Source organism: Myxocyprinus asiaticus, chromosome 36 (assembly GCF_019703515.2).
Source record: "Myxocyprinus asiaticus isolate MX2 ecotype Aquarium Trade chromosome 36, UBuf_Myxa_2, whole genome shotgun sequence".
Taxonomy (NCBI): domain Eukaryota; kingdom Metazoa; phylum Chordata; class Actinopteri; order Cypriniformes; family Catostomidae; genus Myxocyprinus; species Myxocyprinus asiaticus.
The window spans coordinates 10,483,395-10,511,206 of NC_059379.1; the positions used below are offsets into that span (position 1 = coordinate 10,483,395).

The following is a 27,812-nucleotide window of genomic DNA, read 5'->3' on the forward strand; positions in this document are numbered from 1 at the left end:
TAATAAAAGTATTCAACACAACTTCTGTTGTCTACTTTTACTGAGTAATTTACTGGACATGGCGTTCCCTTAAAGTCAGCTGGCAAATAAACCACTAATAATTCTGCCAAAAAAAGTGTAAGTTAAAAATGTCCCTTATCATATTCTAGAACATCATCATGACCGGACGTGGACGTGGCATACAGTGACAGTTCTTCCGGTGTGCGAGAGGAAGGGATTAACGTCCGTCTAGAGCTGCTCTCTTTCCGTGAAAGAACGGTAGCCCGTCGCGTTTACCGGCGTTTACAACCGGAGCCGCATCCTGACGACTCGTTTGTTTACTCCCCGAGCTGTTTATGAGGTGAGCTGTCAGATGGTTCTTGGCAATTGTTCATGTTTTGCTAATTTATTGTTAGCTTAGCTTAGCACAGCTAGCGCGAGCCGCAGCGTCGAGTCATTTATGAGTCCAATTCAGTTTAATTCATTAAAGTGACAGATTTAGCAATCGGTTATACGAAATGCGTGTTTATATTAATGATGTAAATGTTGTCAGACCCAATGGGACATTTCCTGATGCTGTATTAAGAGCTAGCAACGCAGAAAATCCTAAATTATCTTAGCGAGAGGTGAGAGAAAGTGGATTTAATGTCCTCATACGCCCATTCATGATTTAATGAGTAAAGTCATTTCGTAAAGCTTAAAGTTTTGGATGAAACTTTATTAGAAATCAATAGTATGTGTTTAGTTTTTAAAAGCCCATGTGTTGTTTATGCAGTGCATCAGCTTGGCCAGTGTGTTATGGTTTCGTTTGTTTTGCTTTACCATTTCTGAATTCGAGAGTCTCTAAATAACATGAAGTTAGTACATTTTATGATTTCGTGTTTGAAATTTATCAGCCTTATGTTCCTCTTTCTTACCCATATTTTCCACATTTGGATATACGAAAATGTAAGCATGAGACTAGTTTCTGTTTCTGTGAGGTTGTCATGTATAGTGTTGTGATCTCCTACATGACAGAGGTAAATTCATCCTAGTCTCACAGAATGAACGTTACTATAACTCCATTTTTGCAGACCAGGCTTGGTCAATTCCTCTGAGTGCATTCATGCAGGTCTATCATTTCATGTCAGACAGCTAGATTGAAAACGTGCGTGTTTATCACTTGAATTCCTCGCACATGTGATACTGTATACTATTACGGTGTCTGTTGCCTTTAATTATTCAACATTATTCTAGGGCGAGTTGTGCTAAAGCTTCTCTGCTATTACTTACTAGAAACTTGAGGAGTAGTATTTTACAACAGACAGTGCTTTGAAGTCTAAATGTAGCTGTAGAAGTTTCATAAATGTAAAACCCATTTTTATATGTGTCTTCATAACATTTATCTTAGAAAGCAATTGTGCTGGCAGTAGTTGTGTAATATGAGCCCACTCCAGTCTACTTATGTTTCATTGATGTTTGTGAAATTGATATTTGGGAGGCACTATTAAACACCATAGTGCAATTGGGTTCAGGAGTTATTTAGGTGAACTGTTTGATCATGGACTAGTTAGCTGAAGAGTCATAAATATTTGGGGTGGGTGGGGAAAGCATTGTTGTCAGAAGTCTGGTTTGTTCCGGGATAGTTCTTAGTGGTGTGTGTTCATTATAGGTCATGTTTTTGTTTTTTTGGAACTAAGACTACACAAAGCTTCAAAATGATGGACATGCTTGCCAAAGATGCACTAGGCCTACATCTTGAGTTTAAGAGGTTGTCATTTCTCTTTACGCTAGAATAAAACAGATAAAATTCACTTTTAAATGGGTTCATTTAGCTGACTTTGCTGTTTTTCCTTTTGAAGTGCTGAATGAATAATGCATTCACTTTATATTTGGATGAGGTGTTTATAAAAGTGAAATATTCCTGTTATTGTCAGAGATGTGATTTAGTGGTTAATGCATCTGACATGTTGAGCTACCCTACTTTTGACACTTCCCATTCCCCCGCACTTTTGTTTTTTCTCACCAATTTGGAATGCCCAATTCCCAATGCGCTCTAGGTCCTCGTGGTGGCGTAGTGACTCGCCTCAATTCGGGTGCTGGAGGACGAATCTCAGTTGCCTCCGCATCTGAGACGTCAATCCACGCATCTTATCATGTGGCTTGTTGAGCATGTTACCACGGAGACCTAGCGTGTGTGGTGGCTTCACGCTATTCTCTGCGGCATCCACACACAACTCACCAAGCGCCCCACCGAGAGCGAGAACCACATTATAGCGACCACGAGGAGGTTACCCCAACGTGACTCTACCCACCTTAGCAACAGGGCCAATTTGGTTGCTTAGGAGACCTGGCTGGAGTCACTCAGCACACCCTGGATTCGAACTCATGACTCCAGGGGTGGTAGTCAGCGTCTTTACTTGCATTCCCCCTCACTTTTTCAAAATACCATCCGTGTTAAAAGTAGCAAAATGGCAAAAAAAAAAAAAAAAAAATACTTGTTTACTAATCAACTTCCTTGTTTTGTTTGCTTTGAAATCCACATATCTTTTTTCACCTTGTTGCAGGTCTTATTTAAAGGGAAACACCTTTTCTTTTCTTTTTTTGGCAAATTGCTGTTTTATGTCTGATCTGAGCTTAATGATTAGTCTGGAGCAGTCCAACAGCAGATGTCTTTAGATTCCCGAAAGCATTTGAGAGACTAACAAGACCTCTTAAGCTCTTCTCTCAGTAGTACTACATAAATATAGATTCACTCACTCTCCTTATCCTTATCCTTTTTTTTTTTTTTTTTCTGTTTTCTGCCCTGTCTTCAAAGTTAGGGATGAACTGAGAATGAATGTCAACCAGCAACCTCACATGACCTCTCCCTATGGGCAGCCTCAGCCTGGGTATCAGGGCTACCCCCAGTCCGGCTATGGGGGCGGGCACATGCCAGTGGGCTATCCGGCTCAGTACGCACCTTATAACGGGCCGGGCACTGCCTATCAACAAGGTCCACCACAAGGTAAGAAAGGTGAAAGATATTTGGTGTCTTAATGAAAAGTCACGGATCAGGAAGTGTGTTTACTGTGTTTGTTATTATCAGGTAAAGGAATAGTTCACCCAGAAATAAAAATGTGATTATTATTTACCATATGATATGTGTTAAAATTTTTTTTTTTTTCCCCTGTGGAACACCAAAGGAATATTTGGAAGAATCTTCTCCAAATTTGTTAGATCTTTTCCACACAATGACAGTTCATGGTTACTATGGGCTGTCATGCTCCAAAAAGGACAAAAAAGCACCGCAAAGGCCCATAGAAAAATAGTCCATGTGACTTGTACACTTTATTCTTCTAAAGCCAAACAATAGTTTTGTGTGATGAACAGACCAAAATTGAAGTCATTATTGAAATCATTATTCAGGACAATTTAGGACAGTAATATTTTACTATTTCATAATATAATATAATACAATATTAGGGCTGGATGTTATATTAAATATTCACAATATAATTGCAATGATTATAATGGCAATTATTTTAATATACATTTAATTTGGATATTAAGTTTCATACAGAGCGCATCGGTATACTAATTTCACGATCCTTCAGAGCTGCGCAATTAATCAAAATAACATTAAAATGGCGAAATAGTCATATGTAATTATTAAACTGCAAAAAGCTGCAATAGACCTTTTTCACACTCCTGGTTTTGGAACATAGAAGTAAACGTTTGCAGGCTAAACTTCGACAGTGGTGAATGGGAGACCACAGCAAATATTATTTTCACTTTTTCATTTGCTCCATGACCAAAAGAAAAATCCACTATTACGTTTGAATGACTTTCCAGAAGAGTTAAAAAAAAATAGAGAGCGGTGGGTTAAGACAGTAAAATGGGAGAAGATGCCAAATTTACTGTCACTTTCTCAGCAACTGTAATAGAAACCCCCTCGCAGCTCTGATAAATCATTTTTTAAAACTTATTCCAGGGTAATATAACACAAAGTATAATGTTATAAATTTACACTCAATATTTAAAAAATTTATAATATAAAAAAAAAAAAAATTAGATTTTGGGGGGTCTGGGTAGCTCAGCAAGTAAAGACGCTGACTACCACACCTGGAGTCACAAGTTCGAATCCAGGGTGTGCTGAGTGACTCCAGTCAGGCTTCCTAAGCAACCAATTGGCCCGGTTGCTAGGGTGGGTAGAGTCACGTTAACCTCCTCGTGGTCGCTATAATGTGGTTCTCGCTCTCGGTGGGGCGTGTGGTGAGTTGTGCGTGGATGCCGCGGAGAATAGCGTGAAGCCTCCACATGCGCTAGATCTCTGTGGTAACGCACTCAACAAGCCACCTGATAATGGTGCATTCCATTTGTCTCGGAAGTCGGAGCTCGGATCGACGTCATATCCGTTAAAAAAAACCAAGAAATCCGAGTTGGATGCGTTCCTTTTACACACAACAGACAAGTCGGGAAAAAGATGGATGCCTCCAGGAAAGTAATTGTTGCACAAGCTCTCTTGGAGTACAGAGAGCTACAAAATAAATATGCCCTTCACCTAAGAGACCTCGAGGTAGATGACAGAAAGCGGAGAAGGTATGTTAATGTTTCCGCGTATTTGATTGTATCAAAACATGTTAAACACGTTTTAATCGAACCAGCGGTGTAAACAAAGGGCAATGCCCTATGGAAGTACAAACGTTCACGCATAACAGGATCGTAGTAACATGCCTATAGGCAACGGTAATTCAGTATTGTGTATACGACTTACTAAATTGGACACAAAAAAGACAAAAGTGCTAAAAAAAAACTTTAAACCCACAGCATACTACAGTCGATGCTCTTCGCAGCCATCTTGCTTTCTGAACTCGTCCGACTTTCCGAGTAGGAATTCTGACATCGGGGGGCGTTCCATTTGTCAGTTCCGGTCTCGGAACTCTGAAAATAACTCGGAGCTCCGACTTCTGAGACAAATGGAACGCACGATTAGATGCGCGGATTGACTGTCTCAGACGCGGAGGCAACTGAGATTCATCCTCTGCCACCCAGATTGAGGCGAGTCACTATGCCACCACGACGACCTAGAGCACATTCAGCATGCCAGATTGGGGAGAAAACCCTTTCCATGTTCATATAGTGGAAAACTGTGGGGAAACATGCCTCTATAGATTTTTATTCAGTGTCTTTAAAAAATGTAATCTACTTTGCTCCAATGGCTTTTTAGAGGACATGATGATTCCTCTGATAAAAAAAAAACACTTTTGTGCCATTTCAGAGCAAATACATAATTATCAAGCTGTATATCAAATATTGTCAGTAGGCTGAAAAATATTGATATAATTTTGTAGCAATATCAACCAACCCTGTATAATATAATATATTATAATAGCTATTCAGGTTGGCTGGGCTCCAAAAACAACAGTGTAAATGTAAAATAGCTTAAGACTAAAATTGACCAAAAAGAGAGACATATTTTATTAATTATTTAAAATATTGCTTTTCAGGGTATTCATAAGTTTTTAAAGCCTTTAAAGGAAGTCTTATCCCTACTTTATTATATGATTCCAAGTTAAAAATGTATTAATTACTTAAGGTTTATGAAGCACACATATAGATAAATTAATTATACAGTCTAATTGTGAAAGCCCTAAAACAGACAATTAATAGTCATAATCGCAGTTATTTGTTTGACAGTTAATTGTCAGCCAAATTTCATAATCGTGACTTATTTATCACACACAACTTTTGTATGGTTTTAACGTTTTATATTAGCTATTATATGGAGATATGGAGATTCGTATTGGTTATTAACTGGCCAATGTCAATTGACATGAGTTTGTTTGGAGTGTAACTCATGTCTCTCAGTTTTTGAATGGTGTTCAAGCATTGAAGAAACTGGCCGTCATATTCTTCCATCCCAACCTCTCCTTTTTCCCTTTCATTTCTTGTTTTTCATATTTCATTCTCTTCCTATTTTTCACTGCTCTCTCTTTCTTGTATTGCAGGATATTCTCCTTATGCAAGCTTTCCCTCTAAGACTCTTGCAACAAATTTAGCCTCTGACCTGTCCTCCTCTCCTCTTAACCTAGGTAACTGGTTTAATTCTGCTTGTCAGCTTGCCCTCTTTCCTATTCCCTGCCATTTGTTATTGACTGTAGTGTGCTGGACAGCTGGTCGCTGACTCACCTGTGGCCAATCGAAATGGCAGGATGCATTCGTGGGCCTATGAACCTCTGCTGTGGAAATGCACACAAGCAGAGACTTCCGTGCTGCGTGACAATGATCTTCACATTTACAAATACATAAATTTTCCCCCTTTTTACAGTGGTTTCTGTAAGCAGCCTAAGTAGGTCAATGACAGACTTCAAGGGAATAAAATCAGAACTCGCTGATTACAGGTGTTTCATGCGCAGTGACTGGTAATTTTGCTCATCTACCTGCCACTGTGGCGTGCAATCTGTAAGACATCTCGGAGTGACCTACGATAAGAACTGTCATTAGGGGGCCTGGGTAGCTCAGTGGTAAAAGACGCTGGCTACCACCCCTGGAGTTCACTAGTTCAAATCCCAGGGTGTGCTGAGTGACTCCAGCCTGGTCTGCTAAGCAACCAAATTGGCCCGGTTGCTAGGGAGGATAGAGTCACATGGGGTAACCTCCTCGTGGTCGCTATAATGTGGTTCACTCCCGGTGGGGCGCATGGTGAGTGGTGAGTGTGGATGCCGCAGTGGATGGCGTGCAGCCTCCACACGTGCTATGTCTCCGTGGCAACGCGCTCAACAAGCTACTTGATAAGATGCGCGGGTTGGCGGTCTCAGACCCGGAGGCAGCTGGGATTCGTCCTCCGCCACCCGAATTGAGGCGAATCACTACATGACCATGAGGACTTAAAAAGCGCATTGGGAATTGGGCATTCCGAATTGGGTGAAAAAGGGGAAAAATCCCCCCCCCAAAAAAGATGCGCAGTTGAAGAAACACACTTGATTATATTTTGAAGAACAGGCGAAGGAAAACCTGTTGATGCTCGTGTCTGATTCGCTGTGTGTTTGCTTTGGCACTCATGGACACAGTGTGAGCACTTCTCACGGAACACGCACATGCAGGGTCTAAAAACGGTTCAAGGAACGAAAACCGAAAATTAACTAAACTTTTCGCAGAACAAAACCGAAAACAGGAACAAAGTCCCTTTCAGTTAAAATTTTATTTTTAAATGCTGGTAACCTGTTAATAACTGGTTAATTTTTGTTCCGATAATTTTTTTTTTATGAAACCAAAGACTAAATGGTTTATTACAGTACATTTTCAGAATTACACCACTTCCTATTGCCCTGAAAAATGAGCCTTATCTCAAAGAGAGATTATTTGAACATAAGCATGTGCTTTTGATCCTGAAAAGAAACTGCTGCATTACACATTTCTTTGCCTAATGCACATTGTGGTTGTAGCCTTCCGTGACATCCTTTTTAACAGCTATATAAAATTACTACTTGTACTGTATTTACTTTTTACTTGGTCTCAAAGAACTTACAAGAAATTGGTCATTTATTTTAATTATTAATTTTTTTTTTTTTTGTGGATAGAGCTAATTAGACACATTTTTACAGTTATTAATCTTTGATACAAATATATGTATACAGTACATGCCATAAAATCAGTGGATATGCTGTAATTAAAATTGGGCAAAATCTTCTGGTGTCTTCTGGGCTTTTTTTAAACAAATGGATCAAATGGGCAGATTCAATTAATATCAAACTTTTTTGATGAGAAACTAAAGTGTACATTGCCATTGCATTATTAGACGCTATACATACAGATCTAAAACATTTTGAATGCTGAAGTTTAATTTGCTGAAGTTTAAAATCTCAAAACTATTATTTTCTCTGGCTGCCGCTCAGTCTCTACAAGTATAACTGGCTGCAACTTGTTCAGTGTCCAGGTCCTTAAGTCTCTGTCGCGCACACGTTGCTTTCAGTTTTGACAGTGTTTCAGATGACAGTATGCACATTTGCAGGTGACACGAAGAGATACAGCAGTATCTCTCACATGCCTGGTTAACCGCTTGTGGGTGAAGTCTCCATTTTCGTTCAGTAAATCTGCCCCCGTGTTCATTATGCTCGGGATATGCGGCGTGTGTAATAAATAGCATAATTGGTTTGTTCCTGTCAGGAAGCAGATGGCCTAACTCCGCCCCCACTCTGATCCTAACTACATGGAGCCTGTAACCTGCCAGGAACAACCCGAGACACCTTTCTCCCATCGTGTGTTTCAAGTTTCATGAAGTAAAAAAAAAAAAAAAAAAACATACTGCATTATTTGCGTTGATACTTTTTTTTTTATGAGTTAAACAAATCTATTAATTGCAGGAATAATGCTTTAAATTTCCTAGCCCTCATTTTAATACAATATATTTAATATTAAAAATACATTTATTGAAAAGATGTTATTTTATATGCGCAACTGTATAGTATGCTTGTTATTGTGATTTCTATGCTGATAATTCCCCCACATGGAGAATTTTTGTATACATTGTTTTTTGTGCTTATTTTCGCTTATTGTAAGGCAAGTCCCTTATTTTGTCTTGTTCTTTAAAGGTGCTGTAAGTGATTTTTGCCATTTTAGAATTTCCACAAGCTGAGCTATTGACATAGCCACACCCCCTCTTTCCAAAACCCTGCACTCCAATGATACCAAACGAGCTTTTTTGAGACCGACACTGAACAAAAGCGGTTGTCGAAAACAACAGCAGCAAAATAGTAGCAGAATCAGCGGACAACTGTTATGAGTAACATGGCATAAAAATGGCATTAAGCCTCAATAATTCACTGCATCTACAATACTATGAGAGTGCGCAAAATGATTGACAGGCAGAAAGCGTCAGAAACCGTGGCCGCAGACACATTTTTGTTTGCTGTTTACAGAGTCTAGAGCTGTCACAAAGACAGGTGAGATATCTCAGAACACTAATTTCATTAATATCTTTCAGGGAGTAGGAAGATTTTTTTGCATACCTTTCCATTAAAAAAAATCACTTAAAGCACCTTTAAGCAAAACCAGTTGAGAACCACTGTTCCTATAGCCTAGGCAAAAATGTATGCCTTATCTTGCTTCACTGCAGTTTTCAAAAATCTTACATTTGAGAAGAGCAAATAAGTTTACTGATACACTTAGATTACTATGCTTTGCAAGATAGTTTTCTTTATGTATACTTGGATTACTGTGGAAAGTATGTAGGAAAATTATGTACAGGGGGATGTTTAAACAAACATCCAAAAATAGTATGTTGTTCACTAAGGATATCTTCAACACAGATGGTCTAAAAAATGTCCACAAAGGCTGAATGCCCTTTTAGAAAGAGAGAGTATTAGGATTTGTGTGGACATTTGTGCTTGTTGAATAAAAAGAATCACTGAATCAGATTTTTTAACAGATTTAATTAAAGAAATGGTTGAATAGAATTTATTTGCTTAAATGTGTCGGACCTCACAACACTACTGGAAACTGAGAACTGTGATTCACGTGCATTATGGAAAAAAATAAATGGAATAAAAACTAATATTAGACTGTCCCTCCAATAACTTTAGGAATAATGCCCGTTCCTGCCTACGAATTAGAAATTTAGTATCATGCCGTAACTAATCTAAAATAGGTCCTGTAGGACTGGTGACCACTATTGTGTTGAGAAAATTATTTCAGCAGGTAAGAAGTTACAAATAGAGTGTGCTGTGAAGTAGGGTGTGAATAATTTTTTTTTTTGGGGGGGGAATTTTTCCCCTTTTTCTCCCAATTTGGAATGCCCAATTCCCAGTGTGCTTTTAAGTCCTCGTGGTCACGTAGTGATTCACCTCGGTCCGGGTGGCAGAGGACGAATCCCAGTTGCCTCCGCGTCTGAGACCGTCAACCTGCGCATCTTATCGCGTTGCTTGTTGAGCGCGTTGCCACAGAGACATAGCGCGTGTGGAGGCTTCACGCCGTCCACCGCGGCATCCACACACAACTCACCATGCGCCCAACCGAGAACGAACCACATTATAGTGACCACGAGGAGTTTACCCCATGTGACTCTACCCTCCCTAGCAACCGGGCCAATTTGGCTGCTTAGGAGACCTGGCTGGAGTCACTCAGCACGCCCTGGGTTTGAACTAGCGAGCTAGCGAACTCCAAGGGTGGTAGCCAGCGTATTTTACCACTGAGCTACCCAGGCCCCTGGTGTGAATAATTTTTAATGATGTCACTGTAATGATGATGCTGATGAGTTGGTGAATTTAGGAACACTATGATTCTAAACCACTGCCTGTGCTCCTAAAGGTATGAGAGGACCCCCCACGTCAGGGGCACCACCAGTCTCAGGTGCCCAGAACTATTCTCAGTTTGGGCAAGGAGACGTTCAGAATGGACCACCTCCGATGGGTGCGCCACCACAGAGGTCAGTGACTTGTCAGTTCAACACATATCCATGTCCTTTCACTTTCTTTTGTATTACATTAGACTACCCTTACATGTTGCCTCATCAGTTTTGTGGCTGACATTAAACAAGAATGAAAATGAAAAGTGAGTTTTCATGATTTTCTGTGCTTAATCCTATTTTTTACATTAGTCTCTTCTTATTGTTCAAGTAGGCCTCCAGTGTCTCAATCATACACTCCAGGTGCAGGGAATCTGTCAGGTCCTCAGCACCCCTATGTCCAACAGTTCGGAGCTCCACCTGTCAGCATGCAGCAGATGACCAATCAGATGGCCAGCATGCAGGTTGGCTCCACTACACCCTCCCCTGCTGGCCCAGGCTATGGTAAACAACTTTTGAGAACTTTTAACATCATAGGCAGATGTGAAGCAGTACTGTGACTGATGATTGGTTCTTTATTGTATCTAGCCCCTCCCTCAGTAACCCAGGCTCCGATCTCAGCTGCCTACACACCTGCAGCTCCTCCCACTTTTTCACCTTCTACAGCTGCTCCCACACAGCCTCTGCCTACTGAAGGTGTGGCTCAGCCACCACCTCAGTCCTACTATGGAGCTCCACCTCCTGCCCAGCAGCCTTTCCCAAATCCTTCCGCACCTTTCTCCACCGCTGGCCCAACCCAACCCCAAGCTCCACCTCCTGTCTCTCAGCAATCCTTCCCTCAAGCTCCACCTGTCTCTCAGACTCCTTTTTCCACAGCCCTGCCTCCAGGCCCCACCCAGTCATATGGTGGCCCACCTCCTCAAGCACAGCCCCTTTTCCCAAGACCACAGCTTCCCACTTCCCAGCCCTCAGCATTCCCTGGAGGTCCACCGCCCACCTCTACTCCATCTCAGCTCACAGGGCCCATGCCACCCTTGCCCCAGCCACCAGTTTCCCAACCCTCTCCTTACCACTCAGGTCCCCCTCTAACCCCTACAGGGTTTTTACCACAAGGGGGTGCTCCACCAATGCATCCCCATCCTGGAATGCAGGGCCCTCCAATGGCATCACAAGGGCCTCCAGTGGCACAGGCAAACCATATACCCCCTTCACAACCTGGCATGCCACCTGGTCCTCCCAATGCTGGCATGTCAGGGCCACCACCGCAGCCAGGAATGCAGGGTTATCCGCCACAGCAAAATGGTGAGCACTGGCCTTGATTTTCCTGATTTTACATCCATAACAGCTGCCGCATCAGTTTCTCCCTCTATAAATAAATAAAAGCTTTATCTTCAAGGAAAATTATGTAATTAACTACATTACTCTCACTCCAAACCCATATTACTTTTTATATTTCTTTCATGGAACACAAAAGAAAAATGTAAACAATGTTCACTCTGCTCAATCCATACACTGAAAGTGAATAGGGACGAATGGTACCAAGCTACAAAAATGACAAAAAGCATAATAAAAGCACCATATAAGTAGTCTATAAAAGTTGTCTGATATGTTTCAAGTCTTTTGAAGCCATATGATTGCTTTGTGTGAGAAACTGACTGAAATTGAAGTTTAAAGCTTTTATATCTCATTTGCACTTTCGCATATTAAAACATTTGAGCCTAAATAATTTAAAAATTAGTCATTTTCTAATTAAATATCCTCAGGATGCATTATTTCCCAACCAGGTGCTTTCGGGCAGGTCAGAGGGCCTCAGCCTGGTTATGCAGGGCCATATTCTGGGCAACCTAACTATGGCGCACCTCCTGCTGCATCTGCTTCAGCACCATCTGCTCCAAAGAGGCTTGATCCTGATTCAATCCCAAGCCCGGTATGAACACTCCAGATCTATTCAATATATATAAACACACACACTCACTGTCTTACACATCCTCCACCATACCACTCGCTCGCATTCACTCTGTTGATTTCTCAAGTTTTTCTTAATATATTTATAATTTTCAGTACTAATGCACTTACATGCACACTCACACACAGACATTCACTGTCATCTGTATTAAAGAATATGTATAGAAGTGTGTGATGTGCTCGTATTAAAAAAGGCTTCGCTCTGGAGTCTCCTGTGTCTGATGTGCATGCACCATGGCGGCTTAGCACAATTCATATATGAGAAACAATAACATACAGATTCAGGGATTTTTTTTTTTTTCAAGGCTTGGAAATTCTGCACGTGCTGCTTTGCAATATCTGCATTCATGTCTTATACTGCCTGCTAAACAGTATGATTAATCTTCAGTAATTCTAGGCCTACTGAAAAAACAGAGGAAATGTAACTGTGGTTACACTTCTGTTTATCTTCTCTGCTTTCTCTCTCTCTCTCTCTCTCTCTCTGTCTGTTTCTCGTTTGTTTTGGCTTCTCTCTCTATCTCCTCTCCTATAATTGCTGACTGAATTGTTAAAACATAAAGCACGCCTCTGACATGCCGCCTGTGCAGAAAACAAGACATAGAATAGACCCAGACTCAATTCCCAGTCCAGTAAGTGCCTCGTGTCTCTCTCCTGTTCTGTGTTGTTGTAGTAACTCCCAAACTCTTTGTTGCTTACTCTGTGTCCCTTAAGAAATGCCAATGACTCTCTCTAGAAAAACATTCATTAGAGGTACTGACAACCATGACATTTGTCAGTCTTTCTTTGGAATAACAAAAATTGTTAACTGAATAGAATGATAGTAGGAAACACACCATCCTGGTGAATCTCACAAAGAAATGTCCGGATCATATTTCACCCCAAAGTCAAAAGAAATAAATAAGTTATGGACCATTTTGAGCCATTAAGATTTTTGTATTGTAACCATATTTTATGACAAGCACATTCTTCCCCTATCATTACTATTATCATTACTGTTACCCCATGTCCTATTCAGATACGATAAGATTCCAGTGTCAAGCAATTTGTCTGTGCACACTGAACATGATAAAAGCTCTGATTAACATTGAAGAGATGCCTTTTATCTCATGTTGCTTTATCATGTCACATTTGATTAGGATAGGTGTGACGTAAAAACAAGTATTTTTTAAAATATTTTTCTTTAAACTTTTGGGGTAAAATTATATGTGGCCTGGATATTTCTTGACAGATTTCACGAGATTCACCTTAAGAGTGTTACTTTATTTTCTTTTGTTTTCAGAGCTTTATGTGCCTTTTTTCATGAGAAGGACACATCTCTGATCAGATTTTATGCTTTATTATGAGCAGTATCAGTGCAGACTTGCACTTGTGTAACATGTTATCTAAAATGACAATTTCAGTAAATGATCTTGGGCTGTTGTTTGTATTTGACTTGTAATATGTTTAGACTGGTCATTGGTACCCAAAACTGCTTCTGTCTACACTCCTGCATGCTACATAGTGACAATCTCTGCATGACTGACATGACTTGGATGTGAAGGAAACCCTTTTGGAGTTCTAAATTGTGGGTTCTGTTTTTCATATGAACATTGTTGCCCGTCATTTAAAGACGTATTCTGGGTTAAATACAATTATTTATTAAAGGAATAGTTCACCCAAAAATGACAATATGCTGATAATTTACTCCAAGATGTATCTGAGTTCCTTTCTTCATCAAAACAGAATTTAAGATTTGTAGGATTTAATTTCAGGCCTCCTCCTCTAATCAGTGGAAGTGAATGTACTCCATTTTTTGACAGTCCAAAATGCATATTTTGGGTGCATCAAAATAATCCACATGACTCCAGTCAACAAATAAAGTTCTTCTGAACCCAAACGATTGATTATTTTGAGAAACAAAACTTTTTAACTACAAATGTTCGCTTCCGTACATCTCTGTGATGCGCGCTCATGAGAGGGATGACAAGCTCATTGGTAAGGTCACGCGTCACGTGGAGGAGGAGTCAGGAAGCGCGTCACAGTATAAAGAACTGAGGGTATGCAGACTTTTGAACAGGGGTCATTTAATTTTTTTCTTTGTTGCCATGTTTTGTTTTATGATTGTGCCATTCTGTTATAACCTACAGTTGAATATGAATCCCATAAGAAATAAAAAGAAATGTGTTTTGCCTGCTCACTCATGTTTTCTTTAAAAATGGTACATATATTACCAATTCTCCAAGGGTATGCAAACCTTTGACTAAATTATCAGCAAATGTTCATTTTTGGGTGAACTATTCCTTTAAGCTCTAGTTGTTATGATCGATCTCCATCTATCTGTAAGATGCACCACAGAAAAGTAATTTTGACTATTCCCTCAGTTTGGAAAAATGTGTGTACAGAAATTATCTTGCGATAGAAGCCTTTGGGTTGATTGTACCAGAGAGTTAAATAGCAGAAATATGAATCTTGTATTTTTGTCAAAGCACTTACATGAACAGTTTGGGAAAAACAATGTTTGATATTTCAACCGTAAAGTGTTTGTTGAATTTAAAAATGGCGAAAACCAGATTCAAAACTCACATAAGCATGTGTTCTATATGCAGTTGCATATTTTTAAAGTTCATTTGAGGTGATTTAGACTTGCTCCATAGACGTCCATTGTAAGAGATTTCCTGTAAAAGAGGAAGTCTAAATTATTCTTCTGTGATTATGCTGTCGATAGAACTTAAATTGTATTCAACCCATAATATTGCTTTAATCTAGATTAGATGATCCGATATAGTGCGTGCACTTTCAGACTTAATGATCCTGTTTGGATTAGTTCTATATAAGAATACAGAGATTTGTTGGGTGAAAGGACATTGTGTGTGTCTGTTTGGGAATAAAGGTGTGTCTGGCTTTGATCGACTGGTCTTTGTTCCCTTAGATTCAGGTTATTGAGGATGACAAAGCAAACAAGGGAAGTGAACCTTTTATTACAGGGGTCAGAGGTCAAGCCCCACCACTGATCACAACCAACTTCCAAGTCAGAGATCAAGGTAAGAGTAGGAATTGAATTTTAAATGATAGAAAATGTTATACATTTATATATATATATATATATATATATATATATATATATATATATATAAATATAAATTATATTTGTATATTTTGTATTCAGTAAGAATGTGGTTACACTAAAATTAATTCAGAGGTGTGTTACAGTATGGATTGAGCAGTAGTGTGATTTGTGATGTATGTCTCCAAAGGTAATGCAAGTCCACGGTACATCCGATGCACAGCCTACAACATGCCCTGCAGTTCTGACATGGCCAAACAGTCCCAGGTGCCCCTTGCTGCTGTCATCAAGCCCCTGGCAACTCTGCCCCCAGATGAGGTCAACTATAACATTATATTCTATTATAGCTAATTTCTCATTGTGGACTACTGAGATTAGTGGTGTTTGCCATTAACATTGTGGTTAAAGGGTATTGGGGCCATTTAAATTTAAAGGTATAATTCACACACAGAAAAAAAAAATGTCATGTCATTCCATAATCGCATAACTTTCCTTTTTTTGTGGAACACAAAAGGTACGTTTTTGAAGAAAATCCTGACTGCTCTTCATATAATGAAAGGAAAAGGGAACTAGGGCCAGCAAACTCCAGCATGACTAAAAGCACCATAAAAGTAGTCACTTTCTTTATATGTAAAGGAGCGGACGGGATATTCTTCAAACACTGACCTTTTTGTCATAAAGTTTTAAAACAACATTAGGGTGAATAAATGATGACAGAATTTTCATTTTTGGGTGACCACTGTCCTATTAAGATGGGAGCAGTCAGACTGCTAAATATTGTTTCAATGTAATGGTGTTATAGTGGATTTTAGTAATCATTTGAGATTGTTTCATTCCTTTTCTCTGGCAGACACTGCCATATCTTGTGGATCATGGAGAAAGTGGGCCCATCCGTTGTAATCGCTGTAAGGCCTACATGTGTCCTTTCATGCAGTTCATTGAAGGTGGCCGTCGCTTTCATTGTGGCTTCTGCAGCTGTGTTACCGAGGGTACGTCATAGTTAACATGTTTGTGATGTTAAATGCATCATAATCAACAATATCTAATGCTTTGATTTCCATATTCCATTCCCTCTCCCAGTGCCTCCCCATTACTTCCAGCATCTGGATCATACAGGGAAGAGAGTGGACTGCTATGACCGACCTGAGCTCTCTATGGGCAGTTATGAATTTATGGCTACTGTGGACTACTGTAAGGTACAGTATATGTTCCTATCATACTTCTGCAATCTGAAGGCTTTAATATGAAATAGACAGTGAAATAGACTATAAGAATCTATGTGCCATATGTATTTGATTGCTCATTCAAATATGATTTGTTTACAGAATAACAAGTTTCCTCAGCCGCCAGCCTTCATCTTTCTGATTGACGTGTCCTACAATGCAGTGAAGAGTGGCATGGTGGGAATTGTATGCCAGGAGCTGAAGACACTGTTGGATTACTTGCCCAGGTCAGAGTTTTAACCCAAAGTTGGATAGTACATCAGAAATACAGTACATTATTAAAATTGTCTAACAACCTATACAAAATCAGCTCATTATTATAACCTGTTTTTAAAGTCAACATTAAATAAAAATGTTAGTATCATATTAAATAGGCTAACCTTTTAGGTGAAATCTATTATACTTTTGTGTATTGAAACTGTTGTAATAAATAATGTTTTTAAAGTGTTTAGGCTACTATTGTATTCATAAATGTAAGGAATTATTATCTAACTACATTGACCTAACCACAGAAGTAGGGAGCTATTATGGTCTTATATGCTTATGGCTTTGCATTGTACATAGATATTAGGAAATAAACCGGCCTTGTTTTGTAAACTGGCACTTTTATATTAATTTAACAATGCATTTGGTGATTTGGAAAATTTGAAGTTCTCTTAAGTCCGATGAAGACGAATGAGAAACATTGAGTGAAATATTGCAATAATATCATAGTTTTGAATCACAATACACCAAAAATAAAGAATCACAATAATATCGTATCGTGACCTAAATATCAATATTATATCATATCGCCAGTTACCTTGTGATTCTCACAAGTAATGCAAATGCAAAAATCTAGGTGTGTTGATCAGGTTTTGCTCAAACTGTTAAAGACCCTTGCCTTACTAAAGAACATTTTTCATGTTTACATGACTTGAGACATTGTCTGCTAAAGCATAATCTATTTAAGACTGTGCTTGTCAACATGTTCCATGATTCCAGACACCTTCTTTTAGATCGATAGTCATAAAATGGTGACATTGCCTCATGTTGTTGATGATTGTTCTTTCAGAGAGAACCCTGATGTGGAATCAAACATTCGAGTTGGCTTCATCACCTACAATAAAGTGCTTCATTTCTATAACGTGAAGGCCTCTCTTGCCCAGCCACAGATGATGGTTGTGTCAGATGTAGCTGACATGTTTGTACCCCTATTGGATGGATTTCTGGTCAGTGTTTCAGAGTCCAGGGTGGTGATTGAGAGGTAGGCTTCAATTTTGTGTGTTGTAAGGATCCTGACATATATAGTATGCTATGTTGCAAAACAAAAACTGAGTAGAGGCACTGACTCAATTTTGTTGTACTTGTACAGTGACAATAAAGAGCTTGAATTGAATTTTGAGTAAAAATTGAGTTTTGACTGAAATTTGATCTCCTGTTATGATCCTGTGACAGAAGGGCTTGGCTCAACTATGCTAAGAATTACTGAAAATTGTGTGTGAAAATTGCACTGACTACAAATTCCCCAGTGTTGTTCATTGTTTTGCCTTTGTGTGGCAGTATAACATACCATGATTTTGCCTCTCTTGTTCACTTTTAAGAAGGAAACATATTTTTTGCTCATTTAAAGCTTGGGTAATCTAATTTTGGACCCTCAGGATCAAAGTGTGTTGATCTGTGAAAACGTGTGTTTGCTTCAGTTTGTTGGATCAGATCCCTGAGATGTTTGCCGACACACGGGAAACTGAGACAGTGTTTGGGCCTGTTATTCAGGCAGGGCTGGAGGCGCTCAAGGTATTTGAGCTTATTGCATCAGCACAGATTTCACAATGCATACTAACATTTAGCAAACAGACTACATCATAATGTGAATGTTAATGTTTTCCACTGCTCAATTGTAATTCAGTGTTGTCAGCCATTTGGCAGGTTCAAGAAGTTTAACTAAGTGGAGTCATTCGGTAATAATGGCATTTGTGCTTTGTCATCTAGGCTGCAGACTGTGCCGGAAAGCTCTTTGTTTTCCACTCCTCTCTGCCTATCGCTGAGGCTCCAGGCAAACTGAAGAACAGGGAGGACAAGAAACTAGTGGGCACTGATAAAGAGAAGGTACCATAAACACCTCCACTCCAGACTCTTCTGCATAGTCACCACAAAGACTGAGAACTATTGGAACATTGTAACAAGTAGCTATGTGTTGTGATTAGGGATGTACCGACCCATGAAAATTTCCAGGTGAAAATGCCATACACTGAAAACCGAAAATTACATTTTATTTCAATCAGGTTTCAGTTTATAATAGTTTTCATTTTATTTAAACAATTTTAGACATTGGTGGAGCCTATATGTTGTTGTAAGTCACACTAATTGAAGAAGTTTGAAGTGTTCTTATTACTTAACATATTAACATGAAAGGAATATTCTGGGTTCAGTACAAGTTAAGCTCAATCGACAGCATTTGTGGCGTAATGTTGATTACCACAAAAATGTATTTTGACGAGCCCCTCTTTTTCTTAAAAGAAAAAGCAAAAAACTGGGGGACAATTTTTAAATGTTAAAAGACTTCAAAAGTATAACAATTAATCAGTATGTGTGTGAACATGATTTTAGTGTGATAAAATCACTTGTTAACATTTTCTATGTAAAGTTACAGCCAATTGTACAACTTTGTTGCCATGACGATGTGATGTCAACAAACCCTAAAATGACTGTAAAATTTACAATTTAAACAACTTTACAGCTCAAATAATGCATGAGATTTAACAGAAGAATTCATGCAAGTGCTTTTATAAAATTATAAGCTTCAAATTTCTGCCTTTTAAAACCTCCAAAAATTGGCCCCATTCACTTCCATTGTAAGTGCCTCACTGTAACCTCCATTTTTGCTTTTTTTTAAAGAAAAGGAGGGATGAGTCGAAATACATTTTTGTGGTAATCAACATTATGCCACAAAAGCTGGCGATTGAGCTTAACTTTTATTGAACCCGGAATATTCCTTAATAGAATTTGATTTAATGTAGCATTTTCACCTTAATTTTTCAGCCCAGTATGGCCAGAATTGTTTGGGTGGATCACTAGTTATAGTATTTGTTGACGAAGTTAGACCATGAGTTTTTAGGAAGCAAGACACTGGAAATCATCTCCACATGACACATCCTGAAGTTCCCCTCTTTGTTTCAGTCATTATTCCAGCCACATGTTAGTTTTTACAACACCCTAGCTAAGGAGTGTGTGGCCCAGGGTTGCTGTGTGGACCTCTTCCTCTTTCCCAATCAGTATGTTGATGTAGCAACATTAGGGGTGGTGCCCACTTCAACGGGAGGCTCCATCTACAAATACACCTACTTCCAGGTTAGCAAGAACTTTACTCATTTGTTGTCATTTGACAACTTTTTATACATGAACAGATCAGTATAATCTTGTTAACCACAATTAGCATGCATGACTCCTTGGATTATGGACCTGTGGTTTTTTTCAGGCTGCAACTGACCAGGAGCGGTTCCTCAATGACCTGAGGAGAGATGTGGAAAAGCAGATGGGCTTTGATGCAGTAATGAGGGTCCGCACTAGCACAGGTGAGGTCAATGGTTTTTGGCTCAAATTCCACCCCAACATTACAATTATTTTTTTTTCCATGTGACATTTTCATGATTATTAAGCACATTTATCTGCTGAATTCTCATTACTGTAATGTAAAAAAAAAAAAAAAAAAAAAAAAAAACTAATTCTCAATAGTTTTATAATGAGATCCTACTTTTATACATACCTGCAATTGTACCTTTTTTCACATGACTGTGATGAAAATGAGATTCTGTTGACAATTGAAGGTGGGATGCTAAAATGAATCCATTTTGTATTTGAATTATCAATAAAAATTCAAAATATGTTGGTTTGGCCAATAAGCTCTCACAATAAATATATAGCTTTTACCTTGTCACTTTGAATGATATTGCGTAAACACAAAATGAAAAGCACTCTTGGCATTTGTGGGCTAGTTATTATAAGTATACCTTTTTAAAAATGGGCATGTCACTGGCCACACAATAAAGGCTGGTAGTCCAAATGTGCCCCACATAGAGCCTGTTGAGTACCTTGACTTTATGATAGTCTTTATCTACACATCTTTAACCTGTGTGTGTGGTGGTGTGGCAGGTATCCGGGCAACAGACTTCTTCGGTTCGTTCTACATGAGCAACACCACAGATGTTGAGCTGGCAGGACTAGACTGTGACAAGACCGTTACCGTGGAGTTCAGACATGACGACAAGCTCAGTGAGGAGACTGGAGCTCTTATGCAGGTGTGTATGATCGTACACATGTGAGGTGTCGGCTACACTTGATTCAGTGATCTCAATATGTAATGACCTCAGCTGTGCTGATCTTTTTCCTTTATTATTTCTCTCTTTCTTTCCTCAGTGTGCTGTTCTGTACACTAGCTTCAATGGTCAGCGACGGCTTCGGATCCATAATATGGCAGTGAACTGCTGCTCTCAGCTGGCAGACCTGTACAGGAACTGCGAGACGGATACTATTATCAACTTCTTCGCCAAATATGGTGAGTGAAACTACATGCATCCTTGCACGTCTTTCTCGCTTTCACTTATGAAAGCTGCTAAATTGCTGGTTTCATTTTTCTGGTAAAGGTATCACTTCTGATATCACTTTATTCTCATAAATCATCCCGAGCTATTAGTTTAATTTGACATTTCTTTCTACAGTGTTGCTAGCTAAATAAAAAATACGATTTTCAACTCCTGTTTCACATAGGCCTATATGTAAAATGCATGGAGAAATTGCATCAGTTTTGTGATTGGCGACTTCTTATCAGAGCGTCCTATGCTTGAACAGTTATTGTTACTGCTTTTTTCACACATAGCATCAAGATGAAGCTTATTCAGAAATGTTATAAATTCTTAGAATTGAAATGGAAATGGTTTTAAATTTAAAGCACCATTTGAAATATATGGGTTGAAAGTATGTTTTGTTGTATGTGTTAACAGCATATCGCAGTGTACTCAGCAGTCCTACCAAGAATGTACGTGACAGTCTGTTGAATCAGTGTGCACACATCTTAGCCTGTTACCGCAAGAACTGCGCAAGTCCATCTTCAGCAGGACAGGTAAAAAGAGAAATATTTACCTATACTATAAGAAAACACAGGTTATAACCTGTTCAACTGCGACTTTATATTTTTTAAATTTGAATATACTTTTTTTTATTTTTTTTATTAATTTTAAATGTGACATGAATTTTCAAAAGTACAAATAGTCCATGTTTTCTCTCAATATTGTTAATATTAATATCAATAAAAATTGGTAAAATGCTGTTATTATGACCTGCCCCAATCTAGGGTTGGGGAGGAGTAACATAGAGATTGGCATTCCCTTCTCTCATCCCAGCACTCAAAAATCAGTCAGCTTTTGAAAAAATAACAACTTTTATTTATACAAAGGATTTAGGATGGGGCAAGGTCAAAACATCAAACAAAAGTTAAATTTCTCGGGAGTCAAAACTAACTTACCTAACAGAGAAAATGCCTAAAGAAAATGCCTAAAAATAATAAATAAACAAATCTTTCCTGGCACCCTCTAACCCAAAAACAGGAAAAAACATAAAGGATTAAACGAAATGGAAACTTCCTTATATTAATATTTACAGCAGTTTCAGTTCAAAAAGGCATTTAACAAAAATTAAGGGCTACAATCAGCCTCAGTCCAATGATAGCAACAGTTACCAACTACAACCAAAAAGTACAGAAAAAAGGAGGTTCTGCTGGGATTTTATCCTGAAGCGCCACTCCCCACTAAACAATACCAGCAAAGGACTGATTAGTCTTTATTGCAGACACCTGGTGTTGATCAGCCTGCAAGAGAGAGAGAGATGACAAAACGGGTAAAAAAATACAAATAAAAAAAAAGCCAGCAAAATCTCCAATTGCAATAAGATTTCAAACATACTGTACATCCATATATGTAATTAAACGAGTAAAATAAACATAAAAGATACACATAAATCCAGGGACATAACACTGTTTAAAAATTGTTGTAGAATTATAGCATATCACATAGCAGGACTTATCAACTTTCTAAAGTATTTCATGTCTATTTTAATCGTAAGTAATTCTGAAATTCTCTCTTGTGTTGATGTATTCTTGTCTACCTGTGCTCAGCTGATCTTGCCGGAGTGTATGAAGCTGCTGCCCGTGTATCTAAACTGCATATTGAAGAGCGACGTTCTGCAGCCCGGAGCAGACGTTTCCCTTGATGACCGCGCCTATCTGAGACAGCTGGTCAGCAGTATGGACGTGGCCGAGAGCCATGTGTTTTTCTACCCTCGGCTACTTCCACTGGTAAGGGACCAACTCAACATGTAGACAACCCATTTGATATTTTGATTGAGCTGTAATGTTTACGGTACATTTGGTGTTTCTCTACAGCAAAATCTGGATGTCGAGAGCACATCTCTGCCTTTGGCAGTAAGAGACTCAGAGGAGAGACTGTCCAGAGGAGGAGTGTACCTGTTAGAAAACGGGCTGAACCTTTTCCTCTGGGTGGGGGTCAATGCCCAGCAAGAGCTACTCCAGAACATCTTTGGAACACCTGCCTTCAGCCAGATAGACCCTAGCATGGTATGGCCCCTTATAAATGCATATCAAGGGCTTTAGCAATAATGAAAAAAATTTTTTTTTGGAAACACATGAAAACATGTGTTAAATGTACCGACTACCTGACAGATATCACTGAAATGGGTGTCCTGAGAAATCACAGTTGTCTCTGTGACACTCCTAGGCTCTTTGAACAGCAAGGAAACAGTCAGGGGAGTGCCCAGAAAGGCTTTCTGGCTGTGTCAGAAATGGCAAGAAGTTAGCAAAGTGGCTGAATCCGCTTAAAGCAGTGTTTCTCAACTGGTGAGGTCTGTTCAGATAGGGTCGCAGGGAAAGACAGCAGGGAAAGAACAATGCCATGGTTTTCCCTCCATTAAAAGGCTAATTTAATGATAATCTCGCTTTCTATGCTTTATACATGCTAAATATGCTTCTGCTATGTTATGCTCTGCTCTAACCTATTGTATATCTGCAGTGCACCCACGACAACCCGACTTCCCTCAATATTGCGGCTCAGACCACAAAACTAATGTGACCTATTTTAATTCTTAGAATCTTTCAGTTTAAAGCATTATGAAGTAAGTCAAACATCTCAAACTGTGCAGTTTTGATATAAAAAACAGCACTGAGGAGGAAAGGATTTATGCGCCAAAATAAAGGATTTTCAGATTACACATTATCTCCCAGACTAAAATGATCACAATTCTACAGTAGTAACAGTAACTGTAGTATTTTGACAAATGTTATAGTTGTATATTAAATAATCTTAATCTAGAAAGAGAGAATCTATTAGACCTCATTTTAATTACAACTGTGGCAATTGTGGTTAAAGTTTCTAAATATGTTTAGGCTACTTTATTTCATAACAAACACTGTAATTTAGTATTATTATAATTTAGTGTTATGACATCAACAACAAAAATTGTCATTAAAACTATACAAATAAAAGAAAATGTGACCCAGGCTACATTAAATACAAGTTACATTTGATTAGATTTATTTATTTTTTTTTTTACGATATTGGGTCACCACTTTGATGTCAAATGCAAAATTTGGGTCCGGAAGCAAAACCAGTTGAGAACCACTGGCTTAAAGGAATACTTAAAAATGAAAATTCTGTCATTTACTCACTCTCAAGTTGTAGATGTTCTTAGGGGTCTTAAGGCCCCAGCATACTCATGAAGAAGTTCCTCTTCGTTCTTTGCTCGGAGCCAAAAAGAAGTTGGAAACCGCTGAGCAACGCTATACTGTTTGCCACCATTCAGACACATGCCACACTGCTGTGGGAGGCGTTTAGAGGAGCATTTAAATATGAGAATGCTCAAGATTACATGTGAAACCTTTACTTATGTGACATTAAAATGTGTTATCAATGACTTCATTTCTCATTCTAGCAGTAGAATTCACACAAGATCGGTAAAAGAAGCTGTTTTAATCATGCAATTGTGATCTAAAGTAATATCTATGCATTAGATAATGTGTAATTTGTTATGTTTACATTCTGATTTCATGGCGCTAACACGCGGCCATAATATGTGCTGGTTACCCTCTGTTATTGTATTTTATGATGTCACTGATACTACTGCAAAGATGGGTGAATAAAATTGTGTTGATGGTCAGAATACAGACCAAAAAAAAATGATAAGAGGCATATCTCTCTTTGGGCAGATTTGTGAATGGCTTTGTGCTGCAGATAACACGAGTGAAGCAGCTTATCAAACTGCAGAGTAAATAGACACTTGGAGTATTTGAGAAGATTTGAATCCTTTTGTAATTTATAAAAATTCACATGGCATGTCTGTATGTGAACATCATACAAATGTAGGGAAGTTTGCACCAGCTCACTAGTAACTCTGTATGCCGGTATTCATGTTGACTGAACTCCGGGTTACACCTACCGATAATATGGACCAATGGCAGTAAGACGGTTTTTAGCAGCCGGTACAAAGTGCTTCTGAAAGTTTGCACTGGCAAGCTGTTCCAAGCCAAAGAAACAAACTCATTGTTTGTAATGTCATTGTTCTAATGGCATCACCCTCGTTCATTCTTCGGTTTCGTATGAAGTATGCCGAGGCCTTTAGCCACCATTCATTTTCATTGTATGGAAAAAGATGTCATGACGATGAATGGTGGCTTAGGCTAACATTTTTCAATCTACTTTTTACTTGGCTGTTTTTGCTTTCATTTTATATTTCATGAATAGTATGTGATTGTTGGTGTTTTTATTATGTGTGTTTTGCTGGTTTAGACATCTCTGCCGGCTTTGAATAATCCTTTTTCAAAGAGACTGAGGGAGATTATCGAGTCTTTCAGGACACAGCGCCCACGATACATGAAGGTAAAAGCCATCACTATATTACTGCTTTTTTGCTTCCATAATTCTGATTTCAATTGCAGTTGATTTCCCTTCTTTCCTCATAAGTTTTCTCAAATGTCATAAACTTTTTATTTGTCCAATAATGAAATGTTTAACCCTAACCCTAGGTGAATGAATTTAGCGTAGTGTTTTTATTTTATTTTATTATTTTTTTTTTTTTCAGCTTATAGTGGTGAAACAGGAAGACAAACTGGAGATGATCTTCAAGCACTTCCTGGTGGAGGATAAGAGCAACAATGGTGGAGCCTCTTATGTGGACTTCCTGTGTCACATGCACAAGGAGATTCGTCAGCTCTTGAGCTAGGAGCATCATTGCACCCCCCCCTTCCCCTGCCTCTATTCAGATGCATTTATCTTTTTATTTGAGATAATAAACTAAATCCCTTTGCCCATCATCTCCTCTTCCTCAGATATAGTCGCATCCACAGTGACTATCGAGGAAGAAGCCACCTTGTAAAGGAAACATTTCTCCGTCAGATTATGGTGTTCATTTTATTTTAGCGGTGGGAGTTTTGATCAGACCTACTCCTCTCTGGTGATGGTGGGCTCATGAGACTGTGTATGTGTCTGTTGTGTGTGTATATGGAAGCTGATCTGAGATCGTGTTGCGAAGCCTCTATTAGAGCTTAGAGTTGGTTCACCCAAAATCGAATAAAATCTGTCATCATATACTCAACCTCATGTCGATTCAAACCCCTATGACTTTTTTTTTCTTCTTCTATGGAACACAAAAGGCAGAATTTTAGCCTCAGTCACCATTTACTTTCATTGCGTGGAAGAAAGGTGAGTAAATGAAGACAGAATTGTCATTTTTTTGGGGTGAACTGTTCCTTTTAAACTGCTTCGTGAAACTAACAGTCTTCAGAACATCTGCCGGCTTTAAAGAGTGTTTGTACACCAATATGTGTCATGTTTGACTGTGAACATCAATGTTGATTGTACTGGGTGTTCTGTGAAAAACACTAGCACTGATTAATGATCTCAAGGTACCAAGGGACAGAACATTAAACTGCATTAGAAATTAATCTAGACCTACTCTTAAGTACAGAGAAATTGAAATCTCTCATGTTATTCCAATATGAATCAAAAGATATTTTAGAATAAATTAGACTCTACCCGATTCTTTGTGTTTTCAGCCTCAGTTCTTCTCTCTTAACCTTGGCCTTACTGATACTGTATCCTTCACATTCATTATTCTGTTTATCATGTCTAATTTTTATCTCTGTCATTGCATTGTCACCTTTTTAATGAGTGTGAAGACTCTCAGCCAATAGACTGTATGGGAGTTTGAAGTGTGATGTTAATTGTACAAAATGTATTTTACTCCAAAAACATTCAAAATAAGTCTATGCATCAATTTCTCTTTAAAAGAAAAAGGGAGGGCAGTACAAAAGCATGATGTCTAACTGATTTGAGAGCCGAATATATCTGTACACATCTGTTTTGCTTGTAATGTCACCCTTAGCGTCCATAATATAGGGATACACCTAAAACTGATATGCTATAGTGTCATTTCTGTATCGGATCATAGGATGCCTCCGACTGAATTTCAGATTATGTTTTCGGAAGGAGGAGGGAATTTGAAGGGCTGTCAAGATCCTTCAACAGATGTTTCCATAATTGGGCATAAATTACGCGAAGCAAGTGCGAATGCTTCTGGTGTTTGTTGAAAACCCTGTTAAATTCTCTTCTTTTCTGTATGGTCTGTTAGTAACCAGTACTATGTGCTTGATCTTCATGTATCATATATGATTTAATATGCTCTAAATCTGTTTGGAATGTTTATGATCCTGCAGCAGGTGGGGTCGAGCAGCTGAGTGCTGGCTTGAGCTCTCCTGCTCGGAGTGTGTGTGTCTAGGATATTAATCTTTGTGCAATGGAAGCCTGTGCTGAGATTGGAGTGTGGGACTCATTTAGAAACTGACCATTTATAACCGTTTTTCAAAAGCGGACAGTGTTTTCAAGCACATACAGAATTGCGACCTTAAAAGCAATCAACACTGAATACCCATGTCATCATCACATTTATTACATGTACAGAATTAAAAATCACATTTTAAAAATGATGTCCGTTAGCGTGAATCTTTTATGTGAGCAAAAATGCATATGTTTGTGTGAGCCGAAGAATGATTCTTTCAAACAATATATTTTTTATTATTATTTGTTTTCCCACTTTTAAAATCTCTCCCCAAGTGCACCTGAATATTTTACAACCTCCTCTTAGTCCTTTTAAAAGAGTTTCCTAAATATGTAATCTCTATCCAGTATTACAGGGATCTTTTATATAGTGGGTTGTGCTGATGTGTTTACTTGGAGGTATGTCCTAGTGAAGTTCTCTTTGGAACGGAGGGATCAGCCTTTACTGAGTTTTTCTTTTCTTTTATTTCTTTTTTACCTAA

At 38.6% G+C, this 27,812-nt stretch overlaps 1 protein-coding gene across 11 annotated transcripts; it reads left to right on the forward strand.

Annotated features, from left to right (window-relative positions):
* The first annotated feature begins 196 nt into the window (after window positions 1-196).
* On the forward strand, window positions 197-27,425 carry LOC127426927 (protein transport protein Sec24C-like). 11 transcript variants are annotated; one of them, XM_051674096.1, is made up of 25 exons: window positions 197-340; window positions 2,777-2,965; window positions 5,949-6,032; window positions 10,246-10,363; window positions 10,554-10,726; window positions 10,811-11,524; window positions 11,986-12,149; window positions 12,748-12,816; window positions 15,096-15,207; window positions 15,421-15,548; window positions 16,081-16,219; window positions 16,311-16,426; window positions 16,556-16,680; window positions 17,508-17,699; window positions 18,136-18,229; window positions 18,425-18,541; window positions 19,613-19,783; window positions 19,911-20,007; window positions 20,585-20,730; window positions 20,849-20,987; window positions 21,433-21,551; window positions 22,602-22,781; window positions 22,869-23,060; window positions 25,285-25,374; window positions 25,577-27,425. In XM_051674096.1, exons 2-25 carry the CDS (start codon window positions 2,794-2,796, stop codon window positions 25,715-25,717), a joined length of 3,792 nt encoding a protein of 1,263 aa, XP_051530056.1. In that variant the 5' UTR covers window positions 197-340; window positions 2,777-2,793; the 3' UTR covers window positions 25,718-27,425. The 11 variants fall into 11 exon arrangements, with proteins under 11 accessions (XP_051530056.1, XP_051530054.1, XP_051530057.1 ...); XM_051674094.1 differs by having other exon boundaries at window positions 2,781-2,965; XM_051674097.1 differs by having other exon boundaries at window positions 2,781-2,965; window positions 12,007-12,149.
* Window positions 27,426-27,812: the final 387 nt, after the last annotated feature.

What these genes read in the sequence shown, in the direction of transcription:
- LOC127426927 (XM_051674094.1), top strand. An exon ending in ATGGGTGCGCCACCACAGAG is followed by an intron (nt 10,364 to 10,553) that starts GTCAGTGACTTG and finishes TTATTGTTCAAG; the next exon opens with TAGGCCTCCAGTGTCTCAAT. An exon ending in TCCAGGGTGGTGATTGAGAG is followed by an intron (nt 17,700 to 18,135) that starts GTAGGCTTCAAT and finishes TGTTTGCTTCAG; the next exon opens with TTTGTTGGATCAGATCCCTG.